This window comes from Phasianus colchicus, chromosome 6 (assembly GCF_987193195.1).
Source record: "Phasianus colchicus chromosome 6, bPhaCol1.hap1.1, whole genome shotgun sequence".
In the NCBI taxonomy this organism is placed as follows: Eukaryota; Metazoa; Chordata; class Aves; order Galliformes; family Phasianidae; genus Phasianus; species Phasianus colchicus.
In genome coordinates, this window is record NC_143441.1 from 26,002,723 (window position 1) to 26,019,735 (window position 17,013).

At 35.7% G+C, this 17,013-nt stretch overlaps 1 protein-coding gene across 2 annotated transcripts in view; it reads left to right on the forward strand.

Moving 5' to 3' along the window:
• DGKB (diacylglycerol kinase beta) overlaps positions 1-17,013 on the forward strand; it is a 339,578-nt gene that overhangs the window by 54,768 nt on the left and 267,797 nt on the right. The window contains exons 3-4 of one of the 2 annotated variants that reach the window (XM_090142730.1): positions 3,207-3,283; positions 7,017-7,037. In XM_090142730.1, the coding sequence (XP_089998856.1) occupies positions 3,207-3,283; positions 7,017-7,037 (98 nt within the window). The remainder of the gene's footprint in view (positions 1-3,206; positions 3,284-7,016; positions 7,038-17,013) is intronic. The other variant, XM_090142731.1, reaches the window with a different exon arrangement.

Below are 17,013 nucleotides of genomic sequence, written 5' to 3' on the forward strand. Positions count from 1 at the left end.
ATTAGTCTTCAGTTATAAAAGGTATCTTTGTTAGGACTGTAAGATACTTAAAAAATCAGATACTTTGACACTTTGAATATCTCCCTGTTAAATATACAGGTTTATTATTTCTATTGTGTCATGATTTTGATTGTTTTGCCTTTATTCTGGAAAAGTACCTTAACTCAGGTTATCTATGTACCTACTGTTTTGAAGACTTTATTAAAAAAAAATAAATAAAAATGCATTGCCCAGTGAAGTAGTAGCTTTTTCAGTTAGCGGTCTGTCACACTATGCTTAGCCTGTTTGCTTGTCCTCAGACATGAGTTGGGAAGGCATAGCTCACTTCCACCCAGGAGAATTCTGACTCCTGAATCAGTTTCCCTTTTTCTTCTTGCACCGTGGCTAAATGAACACTACTGTGTTCTGTCCAAATTACAGCAGAAGATGAGCTGACATACAAGGGTTTAAATCCATACAGACAGAAGAGAGAACTGAATGGTTTCTGTATTTTAAGTGAATTCCCAAAGCACCATGCTAGCGGGTAATAAAAATAATAAAATTGTAAAAATGTAAAAGAAAAAATGGTTTCATGAAATGAATTTTGCATTTTGCATTAACTGAGATTCATAGGATTTAGGCACTACAATGATGGACTATGTGCTATGTATCTCTGCTTACATATAAACTGTTGGAATGGAGCATCTCATACAAAGAAAGTCTGTCCATGATTTAAAAAGAATGAGAGATATCTGAAGTTTAAGATCATATTCATACTGAACTTTTAACGTGTGGATGGTATTTCTGAATTTACTCAGTAATGTTAACTTGCTGAGCTATGAAGATGTCAACGGTTTATGGGCTGGTTTGGCCCAGTTCTGTGACTAGTGGGTGGAGGAATCCATGGATCTGTGCCTCTAGGAAACGGGACTCCAAAATAATGAAAAAAAAAACAGTGGCAATGATTTGAGGAGAAACAAACTAATTTACTAAGTACGGTATTGGAATGCAAGATAACACACTGTAATACAATATAATTAGAATTGGAGCTAATAAATCAAATACAATGAGAGAGAGTATCTGAAAGGTGAATAGGCCTCACCATAACACTTAGGTGAGATGCGCAGGGAGGAGAGCCTGACGAAGAAAAGCGTATCAGGTGACCTTGCCAGGGGTTATATCTCCTATCTGACTGCAAAGTCCCCTGGGGTATGTAGTTCTTCTCTTTCGGATGGGTACCTGGAACTTGAGCATTAACACTGTAACTCCCAGTGCACTACACGATGTTATGATGTGGAATAACAATAACCAAATATCATAAAACCATGACAGCAGAGCATATGTACTTGGATGTAACAGGCAAGACAGTTTGCCTTTGAGGTGTGTATTTACACCAGTTTTCAGTGAGTGTACAGATTATTTCAATCGGACTAAATAATTGAAAAGAAACCCCTAGCATTGTTATTATTTCCTGGGAGAAAACTTAGGAAAAAAAAATATTAAGAAAACTTAATAGTTATTTCTGTGTATAATTTCTGATATTTTGTATTCCATAGAGCATTTACTTGGCTAATTTTTCTGTCAGTGGAATTGAAAACATTGTATTGGAGTTCCTCAGTTGTTTTTTTTTGCTGGCATAGAACTTTCCAAGACTCTACATCTTATGCACAAAAACGAATGAAACTTGAAGATTACCTTTGCTGTCATATCTTTAGGTCAACTTATTGAAGATGGAATGCTTATAATACTAGTTTGGCTGTTAGAGACTAAGAAGAATTAGTTTTTCTTCAGAAGGTTAGAACTGTTATGAATTGAACAAGCAGAAGATTGTTCTTTGATGTTTGACTTAAAATATTGATATGTCATATTTTTGAAAAAATTGTCTTAATGCATTTTATTTTGGATACTATCTCATGAACTGAAATAATGATTGAATGACCTGTGAAAAAAAGATTGTGAAAAATGGTTCTATCTTGGCTGTGGAATGTATAGCATGGTGCTTGCAATAAATACAGCTTGTGTCCAAAATGTAGAAATTTCTCAATTTTGCTGGGACAATCAAAGCAGAAATTACATCCACAAAACATTTTTTCTTGACAGGTATTTCGATCATGGAATATATTATGCTTTTTTAATTATTGCAGTAAGTTGATATTCAGGAAAAATTTACATAGCACATGTTTGATTTTAATTACAGCTGCATAGACATAATGCTTGTTTGTAGATGACAAAAATGTTAAATGTTGAATTAAAGAAGCATATTCCTTTTTTTTTTTTTTTTTGTTCTTATTTCCCAGTTTTTGTTTTTCTTCATTCAATATTTGCTGTGGAAATAACTATCCAGCCGTTATGTATACTTGTTTTCATTTGTCATGCAACTGCATTGTAATGCAAGTTCATGACTTACTCCAATGTTATGCTCACTATGCACATTTGACCACAATGCATTTCAAAGACAGAGTTGAGTTACATCTATTTTTATTGTATTCCAAGGTTTTTAGAGTGGAAAAGATGGTTATGTGTTAAGTGAATGTGAATTCAAAGGATTTATGTATTGACAGCTCATTGAAATAACTGTTTTGTTCTTTTGCAAGTAGAAGTTTTTTAATGAGAACAAAAACTGCTGTGATGTAGCATGATTCTGTTTGCCAATAACCAAAGTTATTCTGACTGACAGTTGTTAAAATATCTTGGAGGTCTGCAAAAGATGTAACATTTGTTTTCTGTGATGAGTCTGCAGAAAAACATATTTCTTCCAAGTATGGCATATGTATTATATATATAAATATATGTATAGATAGATAGTCTGGATCCTCTGTTAGTTTCTGTACTCACTGGCACCTATGCCAGATGGGATTTAGTAGCACTGTTAGGAATGAACCTGCTTGGTAGATGACTCATGTTTCAAAGATAAGAAAAGGGACTTGAAATAGTCCTTGCAGGCAACTACTTGAGAAATATGCTGCTTAACAACAGTTAAAGATTGGAGTAAAGAATGTTTGTTTCTTAGCTTTCTGTGTTTACTTACCATTTTTTACCATTTGTTAAGAGGGTACAGTATGTTCTCATTTTCTTTATGCCTACAGCTCTTATACAGCTAGAGAAAATTAGTGATGCACATTGAGAAAAGCTATTAGCGTTTTTTTGTGTGTTCCTTTAATTACAGTTCACATTATGTAAATCAGTTTTCTGTATTTTAATTTTCTGTCTTTTCATTCTTCATCTAGATTCCACCAAGAAAATTAAGGATGTCTTAGAAGAGTTCCATGGCAGTGGTGTGTTAGCAAAATATAATCCTGAAGGGGTAACGTGTCTTCTTTCTTTAATAATTGGGAGAATAATTGGGTGGGAAAAGTGCTAAAGGATTTAAAATAGAGGTATTTTTATAAATCAGTTGTTTGAGGATAATTGAGTCTGTTTGGAAATGCTTTTATAAACTGAAAGTTTATAAACATCACAGTAGATACATCTGCTTAGTAATCTCAATAAGCAATTTAATAACTAAAACAAAAAAACAGTTAAAAATAAAACCCATAATCATAAAAGTTAATATGCTTTCTAATTCTTTTTGATGGTTAGAGATATTAAGAATATTATCAAATCCTAGATAAGTAAAGTCTGCAAAGATATTTTTTCAAACCTGTTTTTCTTACATCATTTCTGGTTGTGGGATCCCCTTTGGGGCAATTTCTTTTTTTCTGGTATTATGAAACAAAGAATTCAATTGAATATGTGTGGGTATTGCCTCTACAGAGTCACTACTAAAGAAAACACTGTTTTGGATGGTAAAATAACCCCAAAACAACAGAATGTTTCATTTTGCAATCCCCAATTGCAATTTTTATTTGTTTAGCACATCCTAATAATGTGATTCAAAATGTAGCTAAATAAAATGCTCTTTCATCAGTGTTTCTAAATAGGTTTGCATTGTATGGAATTCAGAATAGAAAAATGTATTAACCATTATAAGCGTGACTCGTACCTACATTTCACAACACAGTTGTTGTTAAGAAAGGTATTTATAACCAATTAAATATTGGAATATTATTTTATACTTTGAACATAACAAATGTAGTTTTGCTCATTTGAATCACTTTCTGAAGAAAATATTTTGTGTTTTGGTAAAGCGGTATGAGTTGATTTTGTAGTTGATCATCTTAAATCTTCATTATTTTATTTACATAAATTATATGTTATAAAATGGTAGGAACATTCTGACCATTTGATTTAGTCTTTAATGTGGCATAGGCTGTAGAACCACCTTCAATTGATTCATATTAGAATGTAGACATATTCATTAGGAAATGTTTATATGGTTGATTTTCAAATTCAAGCGATTGTTCTTTTTTTACTTTTAATTTCCATTGTTTTCTTTGTGCTGTGAATGTATGTGATAAAATACATTAAATTTATTATTTAATTGTTTTTGAAATCTTCGCTTCTATTCTTTCATTGTACAGTGGTTTCAATTCTGTGAAGTGTAACCTTTTAAAGTGTAAAGTAATTGTGCGGGAATATGGAAGGGGCAGAGGGAATGCAAATCAGACAACTTGCTGTGGCCCCACTGACCTCAGCAGGGATCAAGCTATTGGCTGCTACTGGACAACGTTGGTCCCAAGCTAAGCCCAAGGGCTTTTTCACTTTTCTGTGTAGTACTTTGATTTCAGGGAGTGCAACAAAATGAGAAAAAAAGATAGAAAATAGGTACTTTGTATCTAGTAGGATTTATTAGTTCAGGTTTCATGTCATCGGCTGCTGAACTGCAAGAAGAGTGACTGAAATTTCTTCTGCAGCTGGGTGAATATAGTCAGACAGAGGTGCCTTTGCCCGGGTGTTCCTGTGTTTTTGACATCTCTTAAAACTGCTATACGGATAAGCCCTGTAGTGGATGACTTGAGAGTTGATTCTGTCTGGTCAGATGAGAACTCCTTGTGCTGCATGTATTATTTAAACTATGCAATTTTGATCTCTAATTTAAGAAGAAGAAAAAAAGTAGAACTCACCCCTACATTATTTTAGTAGATGTGATATGACAAAAAAAAAAAACTTAATGATCTAGCAGAAATAAGTCAGTTTAGCTTTTCTCTTTCACATACTGTAGATAACCCTTTAAACTTCTAAGCATCCTGTTTTGTTCTTGTGATTTGTAGGGAAGAGCTTCATGCTTCCTTTTTAGCTTTGTTTTCTAGATCCTCATCTCATAAAAGTTTTAAATATTTTTCCAATCTTGTCAATATCCTACACAAAGGTGATGCCAATTTTATACTAATAAGCATGGAACATAGAGGTATGGCAGATTTTTGTGGCATATTTATGTACTTAAGAAAAAGTCTTAAGTTTTTAAAAACTTCTTCCTGCTTAAAGGGTTGAGGGTTTATTCCACTCTGCTGCTTCTTTATTGCAGGGTTGGTTTTTTTTCTTCTTTTTTTTTTTTTTTTTTTTTTTTTTTTTTTATCATGACCTGATTTTACAGGACACAAATAGCAAAAGAAAAGTTGTTGATACTTGAAGCTCGTGACCTGAAGTCATCTGGCTTGTTTTTCCATTATCCTATATCTTACTGAATGAATGTTTTTTAGGCTTAGTGGAAATGACGTATTTGATTATTTTCATCTACTCTAAAAATTATATTTATGAAGCTTTTACTCTCTGCTAGCTTTCAGTCTGAGGTAAATTACTGAAACTTCCACATATGCTAGTGAATCTCTGTCTTCCCACCATTTTCTATGTTAGTGTCAAATATGTAATTTATACTGGGTTTTATACCTGACGTAGAATACACAGATGGGTTAACAACACCCTACTGGAAAGCTGTGATTTATAAATAGTCTTTCCATCATTTGATATTTCTCTAAGCTAACTAATTTCAACCGTTTCACTTGCAGGCAAGTGCTGAGTAGGCTGGCAAAAATCAGGGAATTGAGCAAAAGACTGTATCCCAGTGGGAAATAGATGCACATCCTTTTTGATGGTTCTATTGGAGTGGATCATAATTTCTTGCTTACAGACAAATTTTGAGCTTTTAGGTTTAACCAGTACAGAGAGAGGAGAAATTTGTACAGATGGATCTTAGCCAGACAGGTGTAGGTTTGAGACAGTCAGATATAGCATGTCTGTGCTTGGATCTGGGAAGTGCTCTTGAGTGCCACAAATTGCATCTGGATAAAAAGAATAAATATAAATGCTCAGATTAAACATTGAAACAGAAATTTCCGAGAAGGTTATTAAAGTGAGTACATGGCACAAGGCATACTCCATGGTCTGGTCTGACTGGATAGGTGAAGCCTCAGGTTTAGCAAAACGATTGCAACATGGCAGTAAACGTCTGCCACCTTCAAAATATTTTTGCATTTTTGGAAATAGTGAAAATGGTTCTAAGAATCTTTCTCTAATCTTTCTCTGGGGTCTTTCTGATTTCTCAAAGTGTTGAAGTTTTTTGTTTGTTTGTTTGTTTTTTAGTTACTCTGTGAATGTTTCAAAGATATTCTTGGTAGTTTAGTAACTAAAGTTTGTCTCAATCAGGTAATTTATGTGGAGAATATAATTATGTTTATAATTTAAGGTAGTGCTAATTAGGAAGTACTGACATCAGTTTGTGAATAAAGCAGGAAATTAGTACAGTGCTTTTATTAAAAGGAATGGATTATTAGAAACTTCGGAGACAGTGCTTGCTAGTGTTTATTATTGCATTCATTTTTGATTAAATGGTTTCAATAACAACCATTCTTGGCAACAAACAATTTTTTTTCTTTTTCAAAGTACACAGGGCTGAGAGAGACAAACATATTTAATTCCTTATCTTTTGCATGGTTAAAAATAAATTGCTTACACTCTCTAATCAAGACTAGAATGCTAAGCTGAACCATTTACTTGACATATGCTCTAACGCAAGATAATGATATTCTATCTTCTGTCTTAAGCCTGTTCATCTACATTACTAACCTTTCAACCAAAATAGTATTTATAATAACAAAGTCTGAGTGTTACTATGCTACATTAATGTATGTGTCTTCTTTCCTTTATTGCATGCATTACAGAAACAAGATATACTTAATCAAGTAAGTAATTTTATTTTTTTCTCCTTTTGTTATGCATAGAAGCATTATCTTTTATTTTGTAGACTACCATTGACATGTCATTTATTAATAAATAACCACCCACGGCTATTGCATCAGTTACTAAACAAACAAAGCTGAAAGCAAAGTGATCATCAATCTAATATGATGAGATTGACTTTATGGGCCTTGTAAGATAAAGGGTTAAAGATTGCCAACCCAAGGCTCTACTTCTGAGAAGCTTATATAGCATAAAAACAAATATAAAAATACAATTTAAAAATGCTAGGAAAGAAGGACTAGTCAAATGAACTTTTCTTGTTGACCTAGTTCTTTCTTTGTAGCAGAGCTGTTAAAAGGCCTCTGCTCCTTTTGGGAAAACACAGATGGAACATGAGAATAATAGAAAAAATCCAGAATCTGAAAGGATTCATTTTGTAGGAATCCCTTTCTTTCTAGAGTCAAAGGCCAGCTGCAAATGTGTACTGTGCTGTTAGGTGTACTCACTTCCTGTTCAGAGAAGGGCTCACTTTCGATTAAGCAGCATTACTCTTTCAGTGAGTTGAGGGAATTAGAACAGTGGGTCCTGAAAAAGAAGGCAATCTGGTTAAAACACTATTTCTAGGCCAGTCATGAGATTAATTTTACAGTTTTCACTTATAACATTGTAAAACAAACAAACATGAATACTGTTTAAAATCAACTCGTTAAACCAAATTTGGGAATTACTGTCAGAATTTGAATGTTACACTGGAAAAACTTGATGACATTATGGACTATAAGTGAACAAAAATCGAATGAGATGAAGTAGAGCAGAGCACAGTGCAATGTGCCCTGAAAAGCTAAGTGTGGAAGCTGATCACAAGAGGACTGCAAAGCACCACCAGGTTTGGTCATGGAAAAATACATCATTGGGACATTGCAGTAATATTCCCATGGCCATGAGTAGTCAGAGAACAAGACAAGACTTGTAAGAATAGGTGGTGTCTTCAGGCCAATTGAAATATGTGTATGACTAGTTAGACTACAAAGCAGTTTGAAATATGTGTTAAATGATGGCTTTTTGTGCTGTCTCCTTCAGCTACATTTTTTGACTGGCAAAACATACTGATTTACTGTAATGGCTATGCCTTTTTCTAATATATAAGTATTATAGGTATTTCTACTACAAGTGAGCAAGCATTAGTATTCTGTAAAAGGGTACAGCAGAAAAGTCATCTTCCTCCTTTTAACAAGAATATGTACCACAAAATGGGAAAAGGTGAAATCAAATTGGAACTAATTTACAGAAAGGTTAGTGGGATGTGGCGAATTAGAAGAAATCCAATATGTAGGAGAAGTCTGTCCCTGAAATGCAGCCATCTTTTATCATTCCGGCTACAAAAAAGTTACTGACTTGTATCACCAGCAGAGAACTCCACCATTCAGATGCTGAGAACTCACTGCTTTTCTGGCTTTCTGAGCAGAACTACTAAGGAAAGAGCTGCTAGGATACCTCGAGAATTTGGAAGCCTGCCAGGAAGCAATGCTGGCAGCCTGGCTATGAGGCTGCTTTTTGTGCAAGGTGTTGAGGGCACTGAGATGTTAAGGTGTTTCAGATAGATAATTTCTGTTGCAAAAAGTGTTGAACATTCTTGATGATATTTAGTGGTCCCTCTGTCTCCATTCTCCATTCTCATCTTCCCCTGCTTGACATCTTTCTTCTCTTTCATACTTCCCCTGTCTGACTTAAGCTCCATTTTTATTATTTTCTTAAGTAGCAATGGAAAAGAATTTTACTGTATTTTTAATTGTAATAAGATATGACTCCCAAAAAAATCAATGAAGATGAAACATTTTCATTAATTCTGTACCCAGGATTTTCCATAGTATTTTTATTCTGATAAGAACTTTATAAATTAAGATCTAATAGATACAGCTGTTATACACAGTAGCTAGCATAAAGTGATCACAGATGATCAACTGTACAATATGCCAGTGGTGAATCCTTTAATTGGTGAAAAAGTATAGAACCATTTACTTCCATGCTTCATGTAACAAGTACTCTGCAATCACTTTAGTAGTAAAGTATTTTTTAGGTTATGCACATAATTGCTTTCTAAGAGATAGAGAAAACAAGGCTTATGCTCTTTTCTCTTAAAATATGATGATTATGAAAGATGGTTGCAATTTCACATTCCTTTGAAATGGGTTCTCATTTGATGACTAATGAATTCAAATCACTCATATTGAATATGAAGAGAAGTAGGTTAAAGTTCTAGTGCTTGAAGTTCCCAAACAGTGTTGCAGGTTGTTATTGATTTTTTTTTTTTTCTTCTGGACAGATTTCTTTTTGTTACATTTAAAATTTAATAGCTGGCAATAGCTGACAATGTGGGAAGTTAGCCAGCCTTAGCATTGTCAAGAGAGTAAATATTTCAGAATTGCTTTTGTCAGGTTATTTAAGAATCAATTACATGTAACATAAATCGCCCCTCACTACAAGAAAGATATCAAGGCCCTGGAGCATGTTCAGAGAAGGGCATCAAAGATGGTGAGGGGTCTGGAGCACAAGTCTAGTAAGAAGCGGCTGTGGGAGATGGAATTGTTTAATCTGGAGAAGAGTAAGCTTAGGGGAGACCTTATAGCACTCTACAACTACCTGAATGGGGGTTGTGGTGAGGTGGGTGTTGATCTCTTCTCCCATTTAAATAGCAATGGGATTAGTGGTAATGGCCTCGAGTTGCACCAGGGGAGATTCATGTTGGTTGCTAGAAAACACTTCTTCAAGAGAGTGGTCAGGAGCTGGAATAGGCTACCTAGGGAGGTGGTAGAGTTGCTGTCCCTGGAGGTGTTCGAGAAGCATTGTACTGAGGGACATGGTTTAGTGGGAAATACTGGTGATAGGTGGATGGTTGGACTGGATGGTCTTAGAGGTCTCTTCCAACTTTAGTGATTCTGTGATTCTAAATATACATCTTGGATATCTCTGTCATGTTGACCATGTCTCCGTGTCTATCGCTATATGTATGAATTAATGTTAAGAAGGAAGTAGCAGAGGTGAGATATTTGACTATATACTAATGTGTATTTGAACTATTTGTCAAAAAAAGCCAAACCAAACCGAAAACCTCACAGAAACTCAAATAAAGCTATTTTCTTGCAGTAAAATAGAATAATGTTGAAATTCTCTATTTTGTTTATAATAGTGGGAATCCTGAAGCTACTGAATTGGTACTTAGTTGTTGGTAAGAAAGGACTTGCATGGTGCTTGTACAGTGCTTATGTTACCTGGTCATACATGCAGCAGGTCTAGATTACTTTCCTATAAAGGGTACTATTTACAAATCACAGAGAAATCTGCCTTAACTCTACATTTAACTTAATATAGGTTTACTTGAGCTGAATTAGGAAGGACTGGTTAAAGTGTTTTACCCAGGCTATTTAATTATGACTTTTAAAATTGTTTTTCATTCTGAGGTACAAAGTGTTCCTCTGTATTATTTTTGTGATAGTTAAAATCGACTCACATTCTAAGTATATCTAGATACTGTTTATGAAACAAAATGTAGGAAAAACTCTTAATCCCAACTTATTGTATGAATTAATAACAAATAGAAATTACTTGATATCTTATGCAGTGCATTTATTGTTGCAAGTACTAACCTGTAAGAATACGTAATTGAGTAGATAGTGGTGCTCTTTTTTTCTTCTTGTTTTTTTAAATTATTATTATTGCTTTGTATCCAATACTTTTAAATTCTAGAGCATACACAAAAACTTAATTCTGCTTACAGAGCAATGTTTTCCCGAAGGCTGTAAATCTACTCTGTGCTGAGCAAAAACTGTTGCCAACTAAAATTAGATATTTTAAATATTCTTGTACAGTTGTCTATTTGAAGTGGAAAAATCCAAGTTATTCATGCTCAGATTGCATTAAATCTCAGCAAACAATTTTCAAGAATTCAGTGTTTTAGTCTGAAGCATGACATCTACTCCATTTTTCCTAAATTATTTAGTAATTATTTTCAGTATGAGTTTTTGTGTGTGTTACATCCAGTCATAAATACTGAAACACAGGTGTAATTGTTTGCTAAAGAAAATCTGCAGTTACTAAGGTTTTTATTATTTCTTAGCTGAATATAAAACTAGGATGAGACTGCAATGACTAATGAGTACATTCTAGATTTATTTTAATAATTAGCATCAACTTTAATAATGTGAGTAAATGCTGCAAATCCTCTCATTTCATTTTAAGATGTTTTTAAAGAGACATGCTTGCTGCGCTCAAATATTGGAAGTATTTATTTTTGATGGGAGACATAAGGGAAAGATTTTGGCAGAGATATGTCTATACTCTTGATTTAATCCAAATATTATTTGTCCAGGTGGAGTATTTGGTAGGAGTAGGTTATGAGAGCAGACCTCACCCTGCCCTCCCTCCCCCCCATAAGCTTTCATGTTGATAGATAGCAATTTAGATGATGCTTTATCTAAGAAATCAGTTCATTTGATTACCAGTACTTATATAACACTATTATGTCAAAAATATGTTAAGTGCTTAGATCAGTAAAATTCAATTTGAATTTCTGCCATGTAAACATTAGCAATATATTTTAAACAACAAAAAAAAAATTGTGTGTTTTCTACTTCATATTTTATAATGTATTAACATTCTCTGGATAGTAGTCTCTGCTCTGCTCCTATCCCTCCACATTTTGGCAAAAATCACATTTAAATGTGTCAGAATCAGTGAATGTTCAAAACTTGGTAGTGTTTTACCATTGCTTCTCACAGCTAGTCACATAATTGTCGCTAATGCACTAGCATCAATGAAATTTGCAATTGTTGTCATAGCATTATGTGTAACTCAAGGCTCTGTAACATCATCTCATTTCTCAACAATTAATTTTTGAGTTATATAGGTCCATATAGATGGTTTGAAAATAAATCACAATTAAGGGAATCCACTCACAAAATACCCAGAGCTTTTATGGTCGGTAAATTAAACTGATTACATTTTTTGCCCCACTTGGAGATATGGCAACATACTGGAAAGGTAATTAACTAAAAATTATATTTGTAATACAATTGTGTTTCAGTATTCTCTGAAATATTCTCTTTTTTTTTTTTTAACTTTTGTTTTCAGGATGGTGAGAACAGTGGCTTATGTTGAAATATACATTTTTTAGAAATCTCAAGGAAAAAAAAGACCAAAAAACGTGGTATTTTCAGAAAAATTCTGGGTGAAAATAATTCCATGCCTTGTTCTCATCAATATGATTGTGGTAGAGAGGAATAAAAGTTGTTTATTCTAGCTTCCATCCCTTGGCCCATCCATAATGACAACACTTCTTTTGAACTTCCTATTAATAAGTTGCCTTTTCACAAATTAAGAGAAGAAAAAAAAAAAAAAGGAATAATATAACTTCTTTCTACATATCAACCATGTTCTTTTCAGGGTAAAATCTTGAGTCCAAAGCAGTTATTTTTTCTGATTTTTTGCTCTCTTCGAATGTTTCATATAGTATGAGTTCAAATACTCCATGCTGTATTTAAAATATCTGAATTGTACTCTTTATACAGGATGTAAAATCCGATTTACTTGTGTATATCCAATTTTTCACGGAGAAGCAGTATGTTGTTTATTCTGAGTATCAGTCTATACTGAGATATGATGTCTATACAGTGGAGATTTCTGTGTATATTGGCACAGAACATACACATAAATGTATACACCTGAACAATTTGGACACTGACAGCTCTATCTTACATCTCTGTGTACCACTGATAATTCACCAAGGGCAAACCTACTTGACCAACCTAATGGCCTTCTGTGTTGGTGTCACAGAATCAACGGACAAGGAAAGAGCCACTGATGTCATCTGTCTGGACTTCAGTAAGGCCTTGGAGATGGGAAGATAAGGATTTGATGGGTGGACTGTTCCATGGACAAAGAATTGGCTGTAGGATTGTGTCTGGAGAGTGGTGGTCAATGGCTCAATGTCTGGATGGAGATCAGTGATGAATGGTGTCCTCCAGGGGTCGGTGCTGGAGCCAATACTCTTTCATGTCTTGATCACTGATGTTGACAGTCAAGTGCATCCTCAGCAGTTTTGCTAGTGACACCAAGCTATTGCGTGCAGTTGACAGACCAGCGGGATGGGATGACATCCAGAGGGACCTAGATAGGCTTGAGCAGTGGGCCCAGGTGAACCTCATGAAGTTCAAAAAATCCAAATGCAAGATCCTACACCTGGGTACGGGCAACCTCCATTACCACTACAAGCTGGGGGGATGAAAGGATTGAGCACAGCCTTGCTGAAAAAGACCTGGGGGTACTGGTAGTTAGGAAGCTGGAGTGAGCTGTTGAGGAGTCCTCGCAGCCCAGAAAGTTAACTGTATTCTGGACTGCATAAAAAGTAGTGTGGCCAGCACGTCGAGGGAGGTGATCCTGCCCTCTGCTCTGCACTGGTGAGGCCCCACCTGCAACACTGCATCCAGATGTGGAGTCCTCAGAGAAACGGTCCTGTTGGAGCACATCCAGAAAGGGCCACAAAAATGATCCATGAAATGGAGCACCTCTCGTACGAGAACAGGCTGAGAGAGCTGGGGCTGTTCAGCCTGGAGAAGTATCTGAAGTGACCTGATAGCAGACTTTAATATCTAAAGGAGAGCTACAGGAAAGAAGGGTACAGACTCCTTAGCAGAGTCTGTGGTGATAGTGTGGATGGTGAGGCACAGGAACAAGTTGCCCAGTGATGAAGTTGATGACTTGTCCCTGGAGACTTTCAAGGTGAGGCTGGATAAGGCCCAGGGCAACCCAATCTAGCTGTGTATGTCTCTGTTCATTGAAGGAAAGTTGGACTTCAGAGGTCCTTTCCAACTCTAAGGATTCTATGAAATTACTGAATTGCAAATCTTAATTGCTGTAGGATGAGGGCAGATTCTCATGGCGTTATATTTCATTTTTGACATTTGTCCCTGCCCACTCCCTGTCATATCTATCAGTTCTGCACTGAGATGATAGAACAAGGGATGAGTCGCTGCAGCAGGCTTGCCTCACCTTCATAATTTTCAGCCTGGAATGAACAATTTGGGGTGTAATAACATCTAGTTACTAAAAAAGAGGAAAAAAAGTTTAATTTAGAGGGTGTTAATTCAACAGTTTATGAATATTTTTTATCTGATAAGAGCTAAGAGGCCAGTGTAAATTGTTCACTATATGTCATACTGCTGGCTTGTAGTTTCCTGTGCATTCTTGCTTGTAAACTCAGTATCTCCAAGTGCATCGTTCTCCAGCTTTCACCAATCCAGATTTTCACTAGAAAACTGGTAAATTATGAGAAATTTTGTATCAACAGTTTTAAGAAAGTAGGATGCAACATTATTCTGTATGATCTGTAATTTGACCTAGTCTGCGAGTGGCAGAATGTGAATGGAACATGCTTGACAGACTTGACTTCACTGCAGAGAGTAGAATTGTCAGAGGTGATCCTAGGCTTTCAGTTAGCCAGTGTACATCTTTAACTAGAATTTTATCTTTCTCAGCTAGCAATACCGATGGAATTCAGCCTTTCCCCACCAGCATATATGATGTTAGAAGTCATTCTACTTTCTAGACAGAACAAAGTATTTCAGTCATACTCATAACCTGTTGTAGCTGAAATCAGGAGATCAGAGGGCTGAGCTGTCCCCTGTTTTTTATGAGTATTGGTCTATATATTTCTAAAACAAAATGAGAAAACACCTCAAATTGTCTGTTATTTTTCTCAGCACAGTCAAAGCTTCCATTTTAATGCAGGCACTGGGAAACCAGTCCTCCAATTCCTGTTTTCTCTGTGATCCAGAGACTCATAGTCTATGAACCGGTATTAAATTAGTATAATGTATTTATCACTGGGTGCTTGAGGAGAAACAGAACACATTTGTCATGGTAATTAGAAATTTTTAAGCCTATTAAGCTTAGCCTGTCCTCCATTTCTTTTTCCTTGGAGTCTCATGTGCAAGAAACTTGAAACTGAAGAGTAGGAAGAGCTCTGAATTATTCCAGCGATGGAGAGTAAAAAGTGGATTACGATATACATATATGCTTTACTGGTATTAATGTGATAAAAATCTTCACCTCATGTATCTGTGAAAAACATTCTGTATCTGCAAAGAAATACCTGGCATGATGATACGGTAGAAAATAAATTACTTTGTTGTCAGATTCTAATATTCAATGCAGAAGAATAGAATTGCAGATTATTTTAAGGTATATTTTTAATACTTACAAAAATCCAAAATTTTCACAATCTTACATTTGTGTTTTCAGATGCGATCACTTTTTAGTCAATGCGATCAATGTAATGCTGGAAATGCTCTTGAAAAATGTAGATTTTTTTTTTAAAGCTGTAATTTATTTTTCTTCCTAGCTGCCAAAGCTTTAATCTCTTGGTAGCTTTCAACTCTCTGCAGTCAAGATTCCCTAGTATCATTTTCTTCTAGTGAAATGGTTGTCATTCGTATGTCTTTTTATGTGTGATTACTGTTATGTCATGTTCCTATAGTATGTTGAAAAGATCATAGGCTGTTTTCACACTGCTCCCCCTGTTCCTACCTGATTCAAACATAACCTTCTCATATTCCATTTTGTCCACAATTTGCATCATCACTCCTCATTCAAAGGACTAAAACAATGATTTGTTCAGCAAAAGAAAGAGAAACATCTATTCTATTTTTAAGAAAAGGAGATAGGAAGACCCAGAGAAGTACAGGCTAGTGAGCCTCAGCTGTGTGCCTTGGAATATTATGGGCCAGATTATTCTGGAAGCTGGATTATGTCATATGCAAGATAAGGAAGTGTTCTGAAACAGCCAGCATAGTTTCACCAAGGCCAGATCATGCTTGACTAATCTAGTGGTCTTCTATGATGAAGTGACGGCATTAGTGGACAAACGAAGTGCAGCTAATGTCATCTGCATGGATTTGTGCAAGAGCAAGACCTTTAACATAGTTCTGCATCGCATCCTTATCTCTGAATTGGAGAGATGGATTTGAAGGCTGAACTATTTGATGGGTAAAGAATTGGTTGAATAGTCACAGCTGGAGGGTTGTGGTCAGAGCTATACCATCCAGGTGGAGATCTAATGAGTGGTGTTCCTAGGCATCTGTTTTGGGACCGATGTTCATCAACATCTCTATTTACAATCTAGACATAAGCAAGTTTGCTGATAACATCAAGCTAAGGGGTGTGGCTGACACAATAGAAGAAAGAATTATTCAGGGGAACCTAGATAGGCTCGAAAAGTAGGCCCATGAGAATCCAAGGAGGTTCAATAGGCCAAGTGCAAGGTGTTGTACTTGAGTCAGGGCAACCCCAGAGATGGGTACAGATTAGGAGATGAACTCATTGAGAGCAGCCTTGTGGAGAAGGAAGTGGACAGAAAGCTGGACATGAGCCAGCAGTGTGTGCTTGCAGCCCAGAAGGCCAGCTGTATCCTGGGCTGCATCAAAAGAGGGGTGATCAGAAATGCAGGAGAGCTCAGTGTCTCCTTCTGCTCTGCCCTTGTGAGTCCCCATTTGGAGTACTGCATGCAGTCCTGGGGCCCCCAGAGAAAAATGACGTGGAACTGTTGGAGTGACTCCAGAGGAAGACCACGAAGATGATCAAAGGTGTGAAGCACTTCCCCTCTGAAGGTTTGAGGATTAATATGGATTAATGGAACTTTAAAATAGCACTCTCCAGGATCCTACTGTGAGTAAGGGCATCAATATCCAAATCTAGGCATCTTAGTTCTTTTTCTGAGCTCACATATCTTGTTCTCATTAGGCTATAATTAGCTGCTTGGTTTTATAGTTATAAAATTGAATAAGATGTTACTAAGTATGAGCAGTGCTGTGAAGTAGAAGTCATACCTCATCAGAGTGCGTTAGTGAATTAGTGCAGTTAATAAAGGTGTGAAAGACACTCCAGGATGCCTTAATCTGTAAATCTGTCATGTTACATAGAGGCAAA